The sequence below is a fragment of the Achroia grisella genome, unplaced genomic scaffold (assembly GCF_030625045.1).
Source record: "Achroia grisella isolate CSIRO2021 unplaced genomic scaffold, CSIRO_AGI_Agris_v1 utg660, whole genome shotgun sequence".
NCBI classification, from domain to species: Eukaryota; Metazoa; Arthropoda; class Insecta; order Lepidoptera; family Pyralidae; genus Achroia; species Achroia grisella.
Genome location: NW_026712984.1, coordinates 3577318 through 3596084, shown reverse-complemented (window position 1 = coordinate 3596084; position 18767 = coordinate 3577318). Strand labels below are relative to the sequence as shown.

General features: G+C 31.3%; 1 protein-coding gene across 1 annotated transcript; it reads left to right on the top strand.

Moving 5' to 3' along the window:
* Positions 1 to 15666: 15666 nt before the first annotated feature.
* LOC131849645 (stress-induced protein 1-like) lies at positions 15667 to 17677 on the top strand. Its single transcript, XM_059199760.1, has 3 exons — positions 15667 to 15909; positions 16336 to 16516; positions 17423 to 17677. The coding sequence occupies exons 1-3, from the start codon at positions 15767 to 15769 to the stop codon at positions 17651 to 17653; spliced, it is 555 nt and encodes a 184-aa protein (XP_059055743.1). The 5' UTR covers positions 15667 to 15766; the 3' UTR covers positions 17654 to 17677.
* The last annotated feature ends 1090 nt before the right edge of the window (positions 17678 to 18767 follow it).

Genomic DNA, 18767 nt, shown 5'->3' with positions numbered 1-18767 from the left:
TACAGTCTTTAAGTTTCTTGAAACTATCTAAGTTTTTCCTTGTATATATAATATTTTCATAAATGTACTGTGAGGCAACGGTGAGGATATTTGATTGTTTAAAGCATTGACGTAATGACTCTCTAGAACCCATACCATAAATAGAACGTATGGCTCTCTTTTGTAAAATAAATATAGTATTTATATCGGCAGCTTTACCCCATAGCAGTATGCCATATGACATAATGCTATGGAAATAACTAAAATATACAAGTTTTGCCGTCGCCACGTCTGTTAATTGCCTTATCCTTCTAATTGCATAAGCAGCAGAACTAAGTCTACTGGCTAATTTTGAAATATGGGGCCCCCATTGTAACTTCGAGTCCACTGTTATTCCTAAAAAAACTGTATCATTAACAAAATTTACTATTTCATCATTAAGCAATAGCTGCGTATTTACTTGTTTTACATTAGGCAGCGTGAATTTAATGCACTTAGTTTTGTTGGAGTTCAATAATAGATTATTACATGTGAACCAATTAAATATAGCAGAGATAGCATAATTTACATCGTCTAATTGATTACATTGGCGACCAATTTTAAACACTAACGAAGTATCATCCGCAAATAACACTATATCTGCAACTTTCTCTACCATGTAGGGAAGGTCAATTATATAAATTAAAAAGAGAAATGGGCCTAATATTGAACCTTGAGGAACGACCATTTTTATATTAGTTCCCTTAGACTTTACACCATCAATATCTACAGTTTGCACCCTATCCTCTAGATAAGTTTTCATTAGACTTAGGTTATTATCTCTAATACCATAATGTTTGAGCTTGTATAAAAGTGTTTCATGATCTACGCAATCAAACGCCTTCGACAAGTCACAAAAAACGTCGAGAGCATCCTGTGAGTTTTCCCATGATTCGAATATATGTGTAATAAGCGCAACACCTGCATCAGTAGTAGACTTGCCGGCAGTGAAACCGTATTGCTGACTGTGAAGCAGTCCGTTATCCCGGAAGTATTTTAACATTTGGTTAAACATAATCTTTTCAAATACTTTACTTAGAACTGGCAAAATAGAAATTGGTCTATAGTTGCCTAGCTCAAATCTATCTCCAGATTTAAACAGTGGAATTAATTTGCTAAATTTCATTAATTGAGAAAACACGCCATTATCAACACATTTATTGAAAATAGTAGCTAGATAAGCTAGCAATCTTTCTCTTATAATAATATAAAAAAAAACTAACCTGTATAATGCTAATAATGTTATCTGTTTGCACAACGAATGATTGCAGTTTCCATGTTAATCGTCACATGCCTCCTCTTTATTAATATGTATTTATTTAAAACAATATTTATTTAAAAAAGAATTTCTTTCATGTTCTTCTTGTGATGAGTCTGCGTTCCGAATGAGTGTTAAAATAAAAAGATATGACTATTCAAAAGTGCTTATATTATAATTATTTAATTAAATATTCTTTCTATTTCATATTTTGTATGGGGATATAATATTGCGTTAACATTATAACTAACTAAATAAATACATACTCAGTTTCATGTTTTTTTTAATGGTACTTTGGAATTTAGGAGTTACAGTTAGGGCTTGTAAATTGGTGTTGTTAAAGTGAGCGAAACTGCGGGCAAAAGCTAATCTATACATAAAATATACTTACAGAAAACCTAATATCTCACCAACTAGATAGCCATCGACCTCCAGAAGGAACGGAATTTCTGATCGACGCCATTTTGTAACCATTGATCACTACCACACCCTCAGTAAAATATAATTAATTGCTACTTAGTGACCTATAAATATTTCTAGTTTTTCTATATTCTAAGTATTCAATATACGACGGTTTCGGTGATCTAGGTGTTGAGTATACCGTCTTATTTCCTATAGTCGCTGGTTCGATTTCTCGCACAGTACAAACATTTATATTCATGAGTATGATTATTTGTATTGATTTGGGTGTTACCTATGTATATGTTTGTATTTATTTACAAAAAAGTATAATATTTATTATATCAGTTGTGTAGAACTCATAACATAACTCTGCATAGATTGGGACTGGATGACGCTGTGAGAATTGTCCTGTGGTTATTATTATTTTATAATTTATTGATGGAATTAATTGCATTAAAAACAATGAGAATTGTATAAAAAATACTTCTACCTTTAAAAAGGTGTTAAAAAAGAAATTTGCCAGATCTATTCGACTATATTTCTTTCTCCGATTATGTTTGTTTGGCATTCCATTTACATAAAAAAGCTGTCTAGTCACTAAAAGTAGTTTAGACAGATAGACAGACGGACAGACAGAAAATTTTGCATTTACAATCTTAGGAGCAACTCACCTTATTCACTATACTGTATACTAGGATAGTATAGTGAATAAGGTGCGTTGCTCCTACTGTAAATTGTATGTAAATAATCAAACGCCAATACAATGACATTCATCTGGTATTATTTGCTGATTTTGTTCTCAGAAGCAACTCAGAGGTTCTCTGTTGCACTATGAATAATGAAATACATAGTCCAAGAGCTGACAACACTTTATGTACGAGATGGTGGGTATGAATCTTTATCGCGTGCAAAAATCTGTCTTAGTAACTTGCTCTGTAAGTTGTATTTTGACTGAAGAGTGTTTTATAGCAGTGAATTACAGGGTATAGAGGCATGACATATTGGATCTCCGGAATATTAACGCATTTTATTTGAAGGTTTCTGTTGTCTAGCGGTTTAGCACATCACTTTACTTCCGGTCGCGAGTTCTATTCCTCACACAGTACAAACATATGTAATCATGGATATGGGTTAAACAACCATATATATGATCTTTTTTTATGTATATTATGTATTTATTTACAAAAAAATATATCTGAGTATTTATATCAGTCGTCCTGTACTCATAACACACGCTCTGTTGAGCTGGGGATTAGATGGCGCTGTGTATTGGCCTGGGATATTTTTATTATTATTATTTTTACGCAAGTTACCCATTTACTTTATTTTAATATTGGTTAATTGCTTGTAATAATCAAACTTACGTATTCAAAATACTTTGCGACATTTTTATAATATTAGCTCCTGTACTAGTCTACACCAATATTGCAAAGAAAAATTTTGCGAGTTAGTGCATGGAGAGTAAACCACTGTACGCATTACAATTTTTTTTATTATACGAAATATACATTATTTTAAGTGGCTATTAATACTAATAACCCCTTCGAAGTCGAGAGTCACTTCTTGTTATATTATTATGATACTATTAGACATTCCAAACCTTTGATTCGCCGGTCTCGAACCATATTTGGTAGGCTCTTATCATGTCATCATTCATATATCATCATTATTATATGTACCGAATAAATTCATCAAAAATGGCCACTACCTTCTTCGTCTTATTTTCATACTCAATTATATTACACTGCGTACAATTTAATTTGACATTCTTAAACTGATTTAATTTGTAATTTAAACTTTATTACGTTAGCGCTAAGTATTAATATAAGCTTTTCGTTACTAAAGTTTATTATTTGTTTGTAGTTAGATATCATTGGTTGGAACTTGTAGAATAATAGGTGTCATTGTACGAAGGAATAGAATTTAGGCCGTATCTATCATTAAAACACGTCGGTACATGATTTGAATGCTAATTAGGTCTGTTCACTAAAAGTGATTAAACACGATAATTTGACTTTTGACTATGTCATTCTATTTGCTTTTTTTGTACTTTTTGGTATAGAAACATATTACGGCGACCCCAAATGAATGGGATAAGGAAGAAGCAGGTGATAATGGAATGTGGTAATGATTGGTAAGTGGTAGATGTCGTCTATATCATCATTATGGACATCACGTTATCAGGTTACCAGTCCTGCATCCTGCCATTCCAGAGGACTAAGACGTCATGTATCTTTTCCTGTTATTTCACAGGTTTCTGTCACCTTTCAACCGAAACACATCTTACAAAGCAAGCTACTTGGCGGCTAAAATAGGTTACTATCCACGTAGACGACTTTTTACAGTCTACCTCAACCCTAGGTTTTTATAGCATAGAGGACGAACGAGCTTGCGGTTCAACTGATGGTAAGCTCTTATCGCTGCTCATAAGCACCCACAATACGAGGGTGTGTTGCCGGCTTTTTAACAAGGAATAAACTCTTCTTGAAGGTTTCAATATCGTATCTATTTGGAAATGTATAGAAGGTAAAAAAACATAATCATACCAGTTTTGCACGCATTTCTTTATGCACGGTAATGGAATTACTTTCTTCCTTTTATAAGCCTGAAGAGACGAGGTCTGTTAACTCATAGTTAGAAAATGACGAGGTTTTTGCGACGATGGTTTCTAGGGGAGACCGTGTGGATATTGACCTAACCTATCACTTATTAATATTATGATAATTAATAAACATTATTGTTACCAATCTTGGAATGTCGTACATCCTATTATGGCAACGTGTAGAACAATCTCAGAGTTCAAAAACCTCAACGCTATTACGATGGGTGTTTACTATGAAATATTTTTACGATTTATTCTCCTGCTTTCATTGTTTGTCTATGGCTTTGTTCCAATTATATTAGCATAGAATTTAAAATCATACTAGCGACCGGACCGGGTTTTGCACGGGTGAAATTATTGTAAAAATATCTGTTTTCTTTTTTATATTTAGCCATATTACTGTGGACAGTTCAGTTGAGAATAATGGATATGTAGATAAAACCCAAAGCAATACAAACATACTTACGATTGAAAATGTTTGAAATCCGCCACCGTAAGAAAGAAAGGAGGATTTTATACCTCTAGATCACTGAGGTCTTACAAAAAACTTAGCTCTTTTCGAAACATTTCCCTTATTTAATAACAATTTCCTTAGTTTCGTTTATAACATCTCTCATATTCGTCAGATAAGTTAGTGGGTTAACGTCACGGCACAGTACAAACCTTTATGTTTATTTATATGATTATTTGTCTAATTTAGTTGTTTTCTATGTATATTATGTATGTATTTTAAATTATATATTTAAGCATTTATATCACTAGTCTAGTGCCAATAATACAAGTTCTCTTGGCACTACATGGCGCTGTGTGAATTCTTTCAGAGTTTTTATTTATTATTATTAAATAAGAACCAGCCTCCCAATTAATTATCTTGTCCAACTAGCATCATTATAATGTTAATGATATGTTAATTAAATTACTATAATACATTTATGCAATGCACGCACATACCGTATAAATGCGTAAAACGAGTTGAAGTTAAGTAATTTGCGCTTTTATTACACGCTAATATTCTAAAGGAGACTGTACATTAATCGGCACACATACGACACTAAAATTGAGGGCAATATTGGAATAGTTGTGGTGGAAGTAAAATCAGATCAGTGGACAAATCGGCCCTAATTTTACTACACACGAGACGATCTAAAAAGTGATCCAGAGTTGGGATCCCTGTTACTGCTCTGAGATTAGTCATTTTAGTATAGAGTGTGACCTACACCTTTAGATATATCTAGTAAATATCTAAAAATATTATCTATTGTATTACATACTATTTGCGACGTCTTCTACGCAAACTTTCATCCCCTATTAGATTATTATTTAATATAAAAGGATGAAAACATAAATATTTCCGTCCTCGTAGTATCAATTATCTTCGAATTCAATTTCGTTAAAGTCCGTTCTGTTATATAGTCCATAAAATATAATAAACAGGGGGACACACTTTCTCATTTATAATAAAAAATATATACATATGCTATCCAAAACTAGCCATCAAATTTTTACTGTCCATTCAATAAATTTCCATACAATGAACAGACAGAGTGTAAAAGGTGCTTTAGATTTAATAAAAGTATAGAAGTATCTAAGCAAGTGGGTCAATACAAAAGAGAGGAGGAACGGAGGCAAAGCGAGGACATGTTGCACACGAGTCGCGGGCGAATTGAAAATTTGGAATTTTATGAAAAGTCCCAAATACAAACTGCTATATTAATTCAAATATGTCATACATTTTTTAACTGTTCAAATGCTTGATTTTCTTATAATGTAAACATTTATAGAATGTAAAGATAAGAAAATCAATTTAATTTTTTTTTTGTTTTCCCCCATAGTCATAAAAATTAATATTATTATGTCTTAACAAATAATTTAAAGTAACATACTTGTAACTCTTGATTTAGATGGTATACTCGTAGGCTTTGTCAACAGTCGATATCATGGTGAATGCAACACTTGTTTTCTCTACGTTACACTAAAAACATATAATAAACAGACTATCACGACTGTTATCGCAGATAGGGTAGTTGTCAATGTTGGAGTCAACGTAACATTTGATATCTCCGCATTGAACTCGCGATCTCCTAGGTGTAATTCAAAGTAGATAAAAAATTTTTAAACACTAGGCGAAGCCTTAGCTCGCTTAACAATAAAAATTAAAAAATATTGTTCACGATTAAATACGTACAAACTATAAAAGTAAAACAGTGTAATGTAGACATTTTGAAAAACACCTAAACATTATCAAACATAAGATTACAAAATCACTAATTAAGATATTATTATGGATGTTCATAGCTCTGGAGGTCGTTCTAGAAGAAAACTTTTCTTAACATTCGGTACAGTTTCGTAAATTTATTACACAAGGTCAAAATGTACATAAGTGTATTAATAAATTAAGTATATTGCCTCATTATTGTAATTTATATATTTTTTAAACAGAAGTTGGGTGTTTGGGATGTTGTAAATTGAAATATTTCGCTGATGGTGTAGTTTTTTTTATGTAATTGGAATTGTAAGCCAGCTGACGGTAAATAGTAACCGTCATACACTAGTTTATGAGCTCTACCACATCACATTCACATATGATATTCGTAAACACAACACATGCATGGCCATTACAAAATACTAAGATTATGACTCTTATCCTGTAATTTAATGGATTTTGCTGTATGTTCCGAAAGAGTGGCAAAGTAAAAAAAATATATAATTATTCAAAAGTTATGAGAGAGAGAGTGAAGTTTATTTGAAAAAAGATTATTTATATTTTACTAGCTATTATACATACATACAAACCTTCATCTTGAATCACTCTATCGATTAAAAAAACCACTATAAAATCCGTTGCGTCATTTTAAAGATTTAAGCATACATATGCACGGACAGACAGCGACTGCGACTTTATTTTATACTATGTAATGATGTTTATATTTCTAATTGTGATCTATTTATTGTATAGTATAATGTTTTTAATGGAATATAAAATTCTCTATTAAAGTAAACTTACATTTAAGCAAGCACTTTTGAACAACATAATTAAGAATATAATAAATGATAGACCTTGTTGATATATAGAAAAGAATAATTTATTTCCTTTTTATTACAAATCACTTTATAATTTTTATACAATAAAAGTGAATTCGAAATAAGTATACATAAATAGCTAAGCATAAATACCTACATACTTACAATAAGCATCATTTCCAAAACATGTTTTTGTATTGATTTTATTTAAAATTACATTTATTTCCTTTATTGAGTTACATATTGATAGCGTGTTTGCTTACGATTCATCAGAATATTTTTAACTCCTTGTAAAGACGTGCAGGGTGCAGTTGTATAGTTATGGCACGCATCAGGAAGAACGACTCCAACGCGGCGCGTGCGCACCTAACATTTCCAGTTCTAAGCGGCAGGTTCGTGCGCATGACATTGTAATACATAATGCAATGCAGTGCAATGCAATACATTGGAGAAATGTCAGTTGTCTATCTGTAACAATTAATTAAATAACTTTATTTGTTCCTGTTGCACTGACTTTGATATTATTGTAGTTCACGGTTTTGCGAGGTATTGTGTAGGTATGCTATGGAATGTCTTAATTACTTTCGAACTGTAATGATCTGTATTGTGAACTGTAATGAACTGTAATGACTATTTATTTATTTGCAATCTTGTTCCTAAACTAAGCTTTGGTTTGTTTTTTAAATGGTACATAATTTGTTTTAATATCTAATTTGTTTCATAACACGTAATCTTTCAAATCGCTATATATTTATGAATCATCTACTTCTTATTTGTCATTATTTATTTAACTTTATAATTTAAAAAACATTATATAACATTATAATTATAACACTATGTTAACTAACAATCTTCTGGTCAATAGAAGAAATTATGTAGTATGAGTTTAAAATGATTTAAACTTATTAGGCACTGAAATATTGTCTTATTTTTTTTTTACCAAAATTTAAAACGTATTTTTATAATATGTCGCGTTCGCAAAAATATTGTTTTGTACAAAACAATATTTTTAGACGGTTTTGCTTAATACGAATTATAAAAATATCAGTTTTGCAACAATTATGCGTGTTATAGAAATTAATTACTAAGTTCTATTTGCCTAACCCAAAACAAAATCTAATTTAAAGATTGTTAGATAAAATGACTGTGTTTTCCTTCTTGGGGTATATGATGTTATGATCTCAAATAAACATGAGGCATGTCAGGTGATGGTATTAGTATATAATTCCAGTAAGCGGGCGTTGGGTCACGATAGGACCCTTTACATAATAATCGTGAATCACTGATTCTCGCGCGTGGCGCTACTTATTTATTATGTGCCATGAATATATATATGGAATTATGTACCTGCCTACGCTAACTATATCGGCTGGTGGGGCACCAGGCTAGTGGAGGATGATAGGATGGCCCTAAACTCAGGTCAGATTATTAACAAATTCATAAACAATTAACCACGGTGGTATCTATAATAAACCGTTATAAAGGGTTGAAAGGGGAAATAAAAGTTAATATGGAAATATTATCATTTTTAAAGCTAAAAGCTTGAAACTTATTTTTAGGATGTTGATTAATGAAATATAAATAATTATGACATTCAAAGTTTGTAAAAAAATATCCTTAATTCGTCAATATAAAGTTAGAACGCTGAGACTTTATCTTTGGTTTCTGGATTTAATTTTTTTTCTTTATTATGTTAAGATCACTATTCCACACGGACAAAGTTGTGGGCATACCTAGTAAATGAATAAAATAATTTCATTCCCTAATGTGTAGCTAGAGAGTTCATTAAGGTAATGATGGTATTGACAGTTTCGTTCTCTGACCGGCCACCCTAGTGCGCACGCGCCATTGTTAATGATTGATCAATGATCCGTATTTGGGGTTAGCGATGTGAGATGATTTGCTGTAATGGTGTAGAGTTAAACCCCTATTAACTCTGTTTATTTAGGGTATATTTGTGTAACTACTATTTGTTACTTCATAAATTAAATTACCATGTAGAATAGGCTAGAGGTAGACTTTATACAAATTCGTCTCGCTATCAATTTTCGTCAACTGCAAAGTATTTTCTTTGTATACTAGGTATATTATGGTTAGACAGTGAGGTATGGCAGTGATACATTTTTTATAAACTTTGAATATCATATTTATTTATAATTAATCAACAGCTTAAAAAATAAGTTTAAATTTTCTAGCTTTAAAAATGACAATACTTAGATACAACTTTTCATCTCTTCTTTTAATCCTTTAAAAAGTAGCCAATGACCTTTTTCAGAGTCTAGACTATCTGTGTCAAAATTTCATTTAAATCGGTTTAGTAGTTTTAGCGTGAATGCGCGATAGACAGACAGAGTTACTTTCGCATTTATAATATTAGTAATAATGATTGCCACTTTTTCAACTAAATGGATGGCTATTTGAATTCCAGCTACACTGAAAATAAAATTGTTTTGCTTTAAAATAAAACCGAGGATAATTTAAAATCTAAAAAAAATCCAAATATCTAATCGATGTAGATTTATGCACGGAGAAGTAAATGCTTTGGGATTTTGATTATATAAAAATATCCTCTCAATTTCATGATTATCTCACCATTGAGTGGGGTAGGGTGGGCGCGGCACAGATGTGATAGTGATCTCACGGCGATTGCGTGTCCGGTTACAGTTTGCTTATAAACTGCGTTATTAAATTAATAACTACTGGTTCTCGATTGTAATTTCCATAGACAACAATATATATATATAGTCGTTCTAATTTAGAATATCGAGAAAATGTGACTTTTATACATCATCTCGATAGTTCAGCGGTCTAACACGCTGCCTTAGGATGATGGTAGTTTCGATTCTCGCTCACCACATTTTTTTATTGTTTAGTATTCCTCTCTTTGCAGACTAATAAGAATTTTATTTGCATATCTGTATTATCTTACAAACGTCTTAATAATTTTGTTGAAGAGAGTCTTAAAAAAGGTAGAAACTTTTATACGAAATCGTAAGAGCCATTATTGAGAGATATTTTATTGTGTCTCTGCTACATACTTATTTTATTATTCTATATATGTGTTGTTAACACCTGAGACAGATAGATAAAATTCTTTTACATTTTGTTACGTAATGTTATTAAATATTTGAAAATTTTTATATCTATAAGTATATGTGTATAGTAATATCTATCTGTAATTTATACATTAAATAAAATATATATTATGTTTGTATTACATTTTTTCACAACTAATCTTTTTTCATACTATATATTCATTTCAAAATCTCTGTCGAGAACCAATAGTTGAGATCCGAGCTCCCTCGAGTTTGCGACGAAGCGTGTTTCTGTTTATGTACACCAATTTACTGATTGTACGGGAAAAAAAGCTAGCAAATTGATGGGGAGCCGCGAGAGAATATCGTGACACTGGAGTTTTATCAGTAATGAAAATACCATGGAAATGAAGGTGTATATGTGTACGAAAATAATAGTTAGGTCTGGAATATTCTAAATTGTGTTCATGATAATTTAAATCAAGAAACAACTCTTTGAAAACTTTCACATTAGAGTGATTTATTAAACACTAGTGATAAGATACTCATAATGAGTTAAACTATAAACAAATACTTTGTTTTTATTGACAATCTATACGTAAGTGTAATTTATTGGACATATATATTACCCCGACTTCGTCTGATTTAACGTACATAGCTATCTATGTACGTTAAATATATAGATAAGAATTTTATTTGTATCTTCTTATACACATATAAGCTTTATTACAAATAGTCTACAATAAACCTGCATGCATTTCATTACCTTCCACATTATTGGTACTCATCATAATTTGAATCGAATATTACGGTAACCGGTTACCATGACATGGGCACTAATGGGCAGTATTCTTGATTACTACCACTATGGTATATAAAAAATATTATAAGAATATTCTGGTCAATTCTAGTGACAATTTTGACAAAGTAACTAAAAAGTAACCTATAATTTTCGTAGACCGCCGACTCGTATTTACCCGACAAAGCAAACACATCCATGTTGCACGTCGCTACCCATAACAACCGTAATGATGTTTGCCGACTCTCCCCCGAGATACGCCGTCGCGTTTTACGGGAATTAAAAACGCAACCCCCGCCTCCTTTTTATTAACCATAGATAGACAATATCATATTTTTTTAAATAGATTAACTTGTGAAGACGAGGGAAAGCAGATTAAAACTTTATAACTCCCTCGTGACTATATTTGGCAGATGAAATATTTAATGGGAGATTTTATTAATAGGGTGTTTATGATGTGATCCAGTGAAGATAAGGAAATATGCTAATTAAATTCCTGTTTTTACTATATTGTGTTTGTTAATTATAATAAAAATTAAAATTTAATTAAAAAAATCCGTAATAAACGGAAGACTGTAAGAACCATCTCTCTCGTATCACTTTCTACAAGAAAACCCATCATAATCGGCGATTCGTTTAAGAGTTACAATACCACCGACAGATACACTAATATACTGACATATCAAATTTATAACACCTCTCTTTTTGCGTTGAGGTTAATAAGGCTTATATCAATGTTGAGTAGAATAGTATAATCTTTACATAGTATGAAACAAAGTCGGCGCGCGCTGTCTGTTCGCTTATATCTTTTCAATTAATTATCGGATTTTACTGCAGTTTTCAGCATAGATAGAGTGATTCAAGAGGAAGTTTTATATGTATAACACATGCGTGTTTTAGAAGAGTATGTTTAGATATGACGACCGATAGAGAGCAGTGGAAGGGAATGACATACTACGCTGACCCCAAATAATGAGATAAAGGTAAGGAAATGATGATGATGATGCGTGTTATAGTATAGAACAAGCATCAAATTCAAAGATTTGTAATGCAAAACCGGGAAAGAGAACGCTAGTAGTATGTAAATTAGTTTTATTTTTAGTATGCTAGTTATAAGTAAGTTAATTATATCTTGTAGGCATACAAAGTATCTACTATAAATATTTACAGCATATATTTATAAATGGGCGTATTAATGGAGCAATTATCACTATTAATTATCATCATAGGGCTATATGCGATATCATTAAGGATTTATGTAATTACACACTTTACTATTTTATTTGGTTATTTATTACTTACATTTACGATTAAATACTTACTTCAATACAATGTTCTTGTTATAAATACATAATTGAGCAATTCGAGGTAGATTGAATCAATCCAATATGTCTGAAAGGGAGGGAATTTACTAATTTACTCTATCAGGTCATCCTCACTAGCCCCCCTTACACTGTTAACCAAACCAAACCATCATAGTTAACTTCTGGTGAATTTAACACTGGATGGCTGATCTAACTTCATCCTCATGCTATCATCCGCTGGTGATCCAACAGTGTATACCGTTAGCGCAATCGGGAGCATCATTTTATATTGATCCATTAAAAATAACCATACGTCATTTTGTAATAGTCAAGAAAAGAAATAAAGAAAACAAAGTTTGAAAATGGGTTTTCTTGAGACTGGTAAGAACGGGGTATATTTAAGGCGTCCATAATTTTCTAACTGTCTACGATCAGATGGGCCGTATGCTTGTTGGCTACTATCGTAATATTAAAAAACAAACGACAATCTGCTAGAAAGAGACATTTATACTTCCTGATCACACCACCTGGCAATCAGCGGCACAACATGCGTTAAATATTCGATAAAATAATCGAATGAAATAAAAAATGATCTGTCAAAAGAGCAGCTTTCCCGCCAATTTGACGGCAGGTCGAGCCCTCGCAACTGCGTAGGGTTACCACTTCATGATCACGTTGTATTACAATATAGTTTTTACTATAAAGAGACATGACGTTCATAGAAATTTAGGACGTTAATATTTATATAAATTGCGTACGTTATATAAAGTATAGGTAAGTATTCTTACTATAAGTACAAATAATAGTAAGCTGTCTGAATTTTCTCTGTAAATCTCTGAAAATTCTCTGTAAATAATAATCAAGAAAATCTGTATATTAGTTTAGCGTGACAATACACACTGTATAGTTAAATTCTATGTTCTGTTGACACCTTTAAGATAAATCATAGTTTTGGTTAACTGCAATAAATATTATAGTCTATTTGTGATATAAAAAGCAATATTTAATTTTTAGTAAAAACTATTTTAAAAGTAATGTGTGTAGGAAGAAACATATGTATTTACATATATTAATATGTATGTATATACATATACTTCGACCTACATACCTGTATACGTTTATGAGTTTTCACCAAATAAATAAATAAAACATAGGTTTTCGTGTTTTCTATGTATATTATGCATGTATTAAAATATACGTACGTATGTTTAAGAATGTCTATCAGTTGTCTAGAACCCTTTTAATTAAATCTCTGCTTATTTTGGTACTAAATGGCGCTGTTGGATTTGTCATGGGTTATTATTATTATTCATTTTAATATCAGTCGAATCTATATACACATATATATACCTATTTTAGCATGTTTTCCGCTCGGTAAGTAAGGTTATCCAGTATATATTAAACTCTACGATTTTTTTAATGTTACTCATATTTGATAGTATTGTAAGTTTCTATTAGTAACTAAGGAAATTTAACACAAAATTGTAATGATTAAGTCATTTTGAATGGATGAATAATAGATACAGTTATGAGTATGATATTATGAATGAACGAGTTAGTCAGTAGCTTCGAACGGACCTCGATTACTTTACGATAATGTTGCAGAAAATATTTCAATACTCAATCTTTATTGCATTTCATAATATTACAATGAAAGATGTTCATAATTCGTTTTAGATCATTATGGTCCCTGTTAGGGCACGCAAACATAACATTAATATTATTATAACTAACTATTACATGTAATTTAATCATACATTTATCTATTATAATATGAAATTAATTAAATCTTACATAACTAAAATATATTATTTAAATATTCGCTTACATTATAATATTGTAATTCATACATGATTTACCTAAATGTCGTTACCATTTGCTACAAACTTTTTGGTCTATACTCTACAAAGTAAAGATCAAAAGTAACAATGTTTTTTATGTAACCTTACTTATGGAAATGAGGGAATTAGAAGAAAATTAATGTCAAAAATTTCCTCATAATGTATATTTTTTCTTATTAAAATATATTTCAGTTGTATACACACATATATTATAAGGTAATAAACTAAAACTATATTAAAAAAAAAATACTGGTTTTCACTTATATATTACGACATACTTTCCGTAAGAATCGGTTCACTAATAAAAATTTTTACTTCACCTATATTATCATTCAAAATCGCAGGCACCGATAGTCTTTCCTAATTCTTCTGTGACGTGTCCGTAGTTTATTTAGGTACATATCAAGAAAAGTTTCTGAAAAAATAATATAAAATCATATAGCATTATTGTTAAAAAAAAAACATAAAATAGCAAACTGATTCACATTTGAACATCATTAAATCAAAATCAGTCGTCATTACTCAAAAGTTTGTCCACCCTCCAATTTCGACACGCCCTAACATTGAGATTAATAGGGCTCCATGTTTAGACTACGGTCGTCATGGTACCGAGGGTGGGATTGACAATCTGCCCACGACTCTGTGGGGCCGTATAAATACCACATCTCGGGGGGACGGTATACGCTATCTGGCAACACTCGTTTTAATGAGTCATAGTGAAAAGATGTTGGCCGGAAAGGTCATAGGTTAATTAGTTTTTTATTGTATTACTTTTTTAGTACGATAATCAAATTTTATTTTATAAAAATAAATAGATATTATGGGATCATAAATGACTTTTAAAGAATGAAATAATTTTTCTATTTACTATAAACTCGGAATGTTTACTTAATAAATATATTAATATGTGAAAAAAAAGGTTTGGTCCCTTTATTCGAATATTACTCGGACAGAAGGAATTAAATTTAGCGCAATTAAATTTTATATAAATAAGCAGTACAGAACGCTAATATTTATTATAATAATTCTTAAAATTATAAATAAATAAACATTACACAAAATTATATTATTACAAGATAATTGGAATATAAAATTTAAATAAAATAGAGTCTAATTTCGACCATTAAGTACCTACGTACATATGTTAATAGTAAACACTTAGAGAGAACATTCATATGATATTTAGCTTAATTCTGTAGACGTCATTAACAATAAATCAACTTTTTGAATACGATATTGTAGGTTAATTCCTATCTTTATAATATAAAAAATAGATAATACCTTTTCTAATAAAAATAAACGTATTAAACCTCCATTGATACTTTTTTACCAACTTAAAAATCTTATGTTTGTCTCTGATTGCAAGTTACTGTCAAAAAAGAAAATATTTCATTATTGACTGATCCTTTACAAAATTTACCGTGTTTAATTATCACATTATACATTCCAACCATTTGTTATTAAAATTATCTAATTTATAAACAAAATGTCCGACAAGGTTTTAGGAAAAAAAATCAATGTGCCTGTACAAATGACGGATTTATCAATATTCGACGATACATTTTCCACTATGAAAGAAAGGTTTGCAGCAGAAATGAAACGTCTTGATGAAGAGATGACTAAGTTTAGGTAATTTTATTGTGAGAAAAATACTTGTGTACTTTTATTGTGAGGTCAGAGTCCGAGATAGACTTCGAACAAAGCCATTATTGCATAGCTTGGATTGTAAGATGTGTTTAAATTGAAGCGCGAGGTATGACCTCTAAACTAAGGAGGCATGGCATCATCGTACTCTAAAAGAAAGAGTAACGCATAAGTGGTATCACTGACGTCACATGATAACGTGATGTCCGTGGTGATGTTCATGTATGTAGGCGTTACATACAGTTACCATCATGATGGACCTCTACTTGTATGCTATTTCAGTTACAGAAAAAATAACAAAAACTGATAATCAAATCTGCCGTTTTTATATCAAGTCAGATTTGATAATAGGTTAGTAATAGAGAAAACCTAAAAAGTTTTTTATAATGAATTGTATTACAATCTTATTAGTTCGGATCTCATGCGTGTCTATGGACAAGCATCCACTGTACAAACCGGACTAATGAATTCGCAAAAAGATACCCCTCAAACCAGCTGGGATACCATCACTAATTCGCCCCTAGTGGAAGGAGAAGGAGACGATAGATCCCTGAAGCTTCAATTTGATGTCAGCCAATTTGATCCTGATGAGGTTCGATAATTTCCCATTCGTATGAAATATGAGATGTTACATGTAGGTATACTAATATTGATTGTAGGGCATAATCTCCGTATCTAAACCTATTTAGAAAATTCTTCTGGTGTTAAGTAGCCCATTTTTCGATGAGTGTTATAGGCTATATAACATCACGCTACGACAAATAAATGTGATTGCTATCCCGAGGACTTACAATAGATAGTAGAATTGATTAAGTCAAGGGCCTATTAGGTTATTTGTAACAATTCCAATGGTGTTGGATTTACAGCTACACCGGAAACATCTCTATACAGTACCTATATAGTCATATGTAGGTATACTCGCGGGTTCGAGATTTATATTTATCTAGATATATCTTCAATATTTAAAGTTTATATTTAATATCATATAGATATTTTTATGTAAATGGATAATTACAACTGTCGACCGCTGTATGTATGATGTACTGACATCTATGTAAGTATGATGTACGTGAGAAGCACCACGGATGTCACGCTGCAATATGACGTTCATGTAACGCCCTTTTATGTTTGTCTATGTTTACTATAATTTTCCTGCACCTTTGCAACCGGAACACAATCTGTATTTATCTATTGCTAGTTGTGCCCGTGGTTTTGTGGTTTAAAATTATTGTGTTATTCTGATGAATAAGTATTATTACTAAAGTTTCACAGAAATCCGTTCAATAGTTTAGCTCAAATAAATAAATAACAAATAGTAAATTGTCAGGATATCGCGTGCGCGTTGCCAAACCTTAGGAAACCCAATATACACTTGAAAAACCCCATGATGTAGTCTCTTGAGAAAATCTCGGCAGGTTCATTCCACAATCTAAGTGCCTGCGTGTTAATGCTGTAATTTAGATATGAGAACATTCTAGATTTTCTTGTTTACAAACAGGTGAAAGTAAAGATTCTGAATGATACCCTTGTAGTATCAGCTACACATGAAGAGAAGACCAACAATTCCACTGTCTTTCGGGAGTACATCCGACAGTTTCTATTGCCCAAGCAGGTGAACCCGCAAGAGATTGTTTCATATCTATCCAGGGATGGAGTACTAACCGTACAAGCTCCGTTATCACTTCAGGCATTGTCTGATAAGCCTGCTGAAAGAATAGGAACGAAATAGAAACTTACCGATATGAAAGAAGGAATAGCAGCTATATGAAATAATCAACTAATGACTGAATCAATAAATTGTTTGTATCTTCAAAATTAAGAATTTATTGATACTATAACAACGACTTTTAGGTAAATTAAAATTAGAATAAAATATCATGTAATAGGTATAGTTTATTTCAACAAAATAAATAGCGTAAGCTAAAATAAATGTTTTCATTACCTCCCGTTTTCACGCAAGGTAAGTAAAGTAAGGAGTAAAATATAGTAATTTACTTTACTCTATTATCAATCATTTCCATAGTGTACGCAATATAAGGACTTTTTGGTATTTTTTTTTTTACATTGGGGTACATTATTGAGTTTTATACGGATACCTAACGTTTTTGAGAATATTCTATCGCATAATCGATTAGGTTATTGAACTTAGGTTAATCAGGGATAATGAAGAATTCTAATGATATTTTTGTTTAAGTAGGATGAGTGATCTACGTGCATAGACTACTTTGCACAAAGTCTCGAATCAAAGACATATATACACTACAATTATATCCACATGGCTTGTATAGAAGTTGCAAATTGATTTATAAATGAAGTCCATGGGAACAAAGTTGCGATTAGCCACTAGTACTAACATATAATATGTATGTATCATATACTATTATGTACTCGTAGTAAAAGTACATTATCTGTGTACGACATCGGTGACGTGGCCACAGCAGATAAACGCGACCCGACACACACACACACACACACACGTAATGATGAATAAGGTTTGAGGCGTACACAGTTTTGTTCTAAAATTAATGCAATTATTTTTTTAAGTTTATTAATTAGAAATAATGTTAACAAAAGCTGGAAAAATTAATGAAATTAGTAGTAACAATTTTTTTTTTCAGGATAACCAGCGGGCCAGCGATCTTGCGGTACACCTGAAGGTAAGTGTATACCCCCGTCTACGAGCACCACTACACAAAGGGAATTGAAGATGAGTTGTCAGCTTTTTAAAGAAAAAAGACGCTCTTTTTGTTGGTCTCAACATCGTATCGGTTCGGAAATATTGCTGGGAGACGTATCTACAAGATGGTTGTGCGTGATAATTTTTTTCTGTAAAACGCACGGTG